Genomic DNA, 4,204 nt, shown 5'->3' with positions numbered 1-4,204 from the left:
ACCTTCTTCTCCGTTTTCGGCGAGCCGCCATAGCCGCGTTGTGTACCTCTGTTGGCACCTCCGACGGTATATTGAGCCCCCCTCCAGCGTCAGCGCTTTTTCTGCCGGCTTTGTTGTCCGACAGGTTGGTGGTGATTCTAGCCGAGACGACGCCATCAGGCTGATCTACACGTTGCTGAAAACTCTCGTTGCAGAGCTTCCTCTCGTCGGTCACGTTCAGCGGTTCGTCGCTCGACGTCGCGGACTGTCTGTTCGAAGAAGCCAGTAGCTTCTCCGCATCTATCTTGCGCGAGTGCCTTCTCTCCAAGTTCGTGTTGTGCTCGTTTTGATTTTCGATCCGATGCACGGTGCCGTCTAACGCTGGCAGTACCTTAATGCCAAACTTGTGATGATTGTTTTTTGTCGTCTCGTCGTGACGTCTCTCGAGACTCTGTCCGCCACCCGGCGTTGATTTCGACGACTTGAGGGTCGAGTTCATCGTCGATTGATTGGAGCCGACGGATTCGTTCGGATCGGCTATGAAGAGCCGTTTCGCGACGCTTTTATGGGCCTGCGTCAATTCTGGGATCGATTGACTCCTGTAGAGAGGATGGCAAATCCTCGTCGGGCTTGGGCCCACACTCTTCTTCAACAATGTTGTCGGCTTCGAGCCATTACCGCCGCTCTCCACTTCCAGCTCCACGTCATACGGCGAGGCGTAGCTAAGAATCGTCAGCGCGTCCTCGTACACCATGTTGCGGAAGCTGATTTTCACGCTGGAGATACGATCGCCTGTATAACAAATTTTTTTTACTGAATATATTACGAAACAAAGATGGTGTTCTTTTGCAAAACTAATTTTTATTTAAAGCATGACGCACATTTTGGATATTTCTGATGTGCATTTTTGATCCGTTTCAAAGAGATAACAACTGGAAATGTCTTAGAAAAGTCGGCTTTAGTCTTTCAGATTTTATTATAAAAAAAATATTAAGAATTCAATCGCAATGCTTCGCGCGTACAAAATAAATTCTGCAATTTTCTAAAGATTATTATCAAATACAGACATGTTCTTTTAATCGATACTTTGTTTTTCAAGATTAGAACTTGTTGAGCTGACTCTGTCAAACTGGGCCATCGATACCGTAACGACGATACGAGGATGTGATTCGCGCACTCTACTTATGCCGACAAGTGCACTCACGATGAAGCCTTAATATTCCATCTTAATCGCCTCACGACACGCATTATCAAACGCTCGAACGCGGCGGTAGCAGTGCTTTCATCGCGAAATGTAGGTATGTGGGTGATTTTCAGATCCGCGCGGATTGGCACTCATCGAGAGACAACGTCGTCTCGAGGTATTAAATTATAATTTACTTTACTCAATTCACATGGGTGATATCGCTGTTTCCCGACAGAATATATGTTACATTTCAATCTCGATACAGCTAGCGAGGAGAATTCTCGAAGCTACGTTGTCGTCGCGTACAGCGATAACTGAATCGAGCGTGAAAATCGAATTGCTAGGCGATATAGATTGTGCTTCTTTTTATGAGACATAAGAATAAAAAATTTAAAAAAAAATCAGGTAAATTAAAGAGAAAAAAGATTGAAGATGGTGAACACGTCGCGGATAAATCCTCAATTGATATCAGTGATATATCACTGATTAAAAACGATACAAGTTCGAAACGTACAATAGAAATATTTCGAGTGACGAGATAATAGATACTGACCGGGATGTATCCGTCCGGATTCGGATGCGGGGCCGCGATGCAGCAGATCCTTGACGAAGATACCCTCCCTCATGTTGCCGCACACGTTGAAGCCCAGGCCGGTGAAGTCACGACTACGCAGACCGACCACGCTGACCCTGGTAGCCTTGGGCTGCAAGAACACGTTGATTGTGTTACACAGGTGTGATGAAAACCTCACGCCGATCGCTCATCACGACCGCCATCGTATTATGTGTCGCACGCGTGTTAATCGTCGATTCGCATCGGCATTATCGAGTCGATCGAATCAAAGACCGGACGACTCTTGTCGATGACGAATATTAAATCATCCACGCGAGCAACGAATAAACGAAGGAAGAACGTCATATTCTTATGAAAGTCATGCCAATTGAAGATACATATTATCACATCCGGCTGGGTCATGCACGTAATATCTGGCTTGCATATAAATCGCGATTAAAAGATTTCATGGTAAGTTTTTGCATCTCTTTGATTCTTATATCTTAACACAAACGTGTAACATGTATATGTATATAAAATCTCGTTAATTCTTGACGATATGTATATCTTTATTTTTTGAAGTCGTATTTCTTCTTGTTTTTATTCTTAAACTTTTTCTCAAAAATATATATTTTAATGAATGGAAGTTATATTTAAATTTTTACAAGGAAATATAATCGAATAATACAGTATTTTCTAGTCATTTTGTGGATATTCTAAAAAAAATTAATTTTAATTTAATCTTTCCTTCGTGAAGAAGGATATTTTGAAATAAGATTAGATCATGAAGAATTATAAGCGTTACGTTATCGCCTTCAGTCATTTTATCCTGCAATTATCGTGTCGCTGGATCGCGCAACTAAACGACGACATTATTATCGTGTTTGACACTTCTTTAGATTCAACCGCGGAATTTATTGTCCACCTGGCGTAATAGCTTATGTTAGTCGCTTGGGCCGGTAATTTCTAATTAAAAATAACCACATAAGATGCCATTTTGTTACATAATATATATATAATTACAGAGTATATAGCCTTATTTTTCAACATGAAAGAGATCATTCTTTTTCTCTTTAAGATATATCTAAAAGATACCGAGCTACTGAGATTTTTATTATAGAGAATATACAAAACTTTACTTATCAATCTAAATTTAATTAAATAAATAAATCGCGCTTGTTTTTGATAAATATATATATATATATAATTATAATAAAATTTTTCATAATTTGTTAATCAACATCTTCAGAAATAAAATTAATTATTTGTTACAAACAAAATAAAGTAGATCGCCGTTAAGTAATATTGATTACTGATTATTGAATGATAGCACGCATGGAACAGAGAGCGACATGTACCTGTATCAGCAAAAAAGTATCGTAAAAAAATGAAAAAGAAACTGCGACTTACTCCGACGCAGGAATCGTCGAGAGTTCGGCGCTTTTCGTTGCGAATAGCCGACCCGAGGCCCAGGGATGTCCAAGGCGTAGTCCATCGCGTGGAATCCTTGGCGGGTGTGTCCCCGAGTACGGTTGACGACGGTCTCTCCGTGACACGGCCGACCGTCGTAGGCGTGGCGTCCTTGAAGCAAGGATTGTCGAAGGCGTACGCATCCTCGACGATCTCGGGATCCGTCACCAGCACCAGGTGTTTACCTGCGGTAATCGGTTCCGTTATCAATTAGGGGTCCAGGGACAGATCAGTGGTTACGACCAGGGAATATTCATCCGGGAATTGCGTTAATGACTTTGAATATATTTTTCGATATATATTAGAGCATTTTAAATATATTAAAAAATTAAGGATATAAACACACGTGTATGTGTATGTTTGTTGCGTGAGCTTTCGCTCCCGCATCCCATCGCGAAAGTTTTGCTCGTCATAGTTGCGCACCGTATTCTCGCTTTGTTGCGAGACATGAATGGAATTGTAATCGCGATATGACTCATTTTAGCGGAGGGGCCCAAGGGGGGAGGGGGGAGGGGAATTACTTATATAAAACGTACGGACGATCGCGCATCTCCGATCACGCGCGAGTGCGCGTCCATTTACGGTGTACCTGCATCACGTATCGGCAGGAAGGAAACGCATTCTTCGAAACCGCCCATGTCCCGCTACACGTATCCGATATCTATCCGCACGACCTGACCGTATTCAGGCATACGTTATACGTATGTATGTATGTACACCGGTTTCGGACGACCGCGCACGACGATCCACGTGTGAAGTTTATATACCCGAGCTATCGGACACATCATACGCAAGAGAATATCAGGGTGTTTACTCAAATCTTGTGAAAAAATTCCTTGAAAATTCTCTGATCTTCCAGGTTATTTCCATTGAGAAAATTCTAGATAAAAAATATTTTAAAGATTTTTTGGTGCAATTTTCTAAAATAGACTTTTTGTTGCACGCGTTTTCTAATGCTTTTCATTCAAATGAAGAAAAAACACAGAGTTTCAAGAGCAAGATTTACAAATATACCA

General features: G+C 41.6%; 1 protein-coding gene across 1 annotated transcript in view; it reads right to left on the bottom strand.

Annotated features, from left to right (window-relative positions):
• The window catches only part of LOC115244429, a 36,388-nt gene that overhangs the window by 6,639 nt on the left and 25,545 nt on the right, over positions 1-4,204 (bottom strand). The window contains exons 3-4 of the mRNA XM_029822045.1: positions 1,719-1,869; positions 3-771 (exon numbers count right to left, since the gene is read on the bottom strand). Coding sequence (XP_029677905.1) covers positions 3-771; positions 1,719-1,869 — 920 coding nt within the window. The remainder of the gene's footprint in view (positions 1-2; positions 772-1,718; positions 1,870-4,204) is intronic.

This window comes from Formica exsecta, unplaced genomic scaffold, assembly GCF_003651465.1.
Source record: "Formica exsecta isolate Colony F162 unplaced genomic scaffold, ASM365146v1 scaffold82, whole genome shotgun sequence".
NCBI classification, from domain to species: domain Eukaryota; kingdom Metazoa; phylum Arthropoda; class Insecta; order Hymenoptera; family Formicidae; genus Formica; species Formica exsecta.
This window is presented reverse-complemented; position numbering and strand designations above follow the sequence as displayed.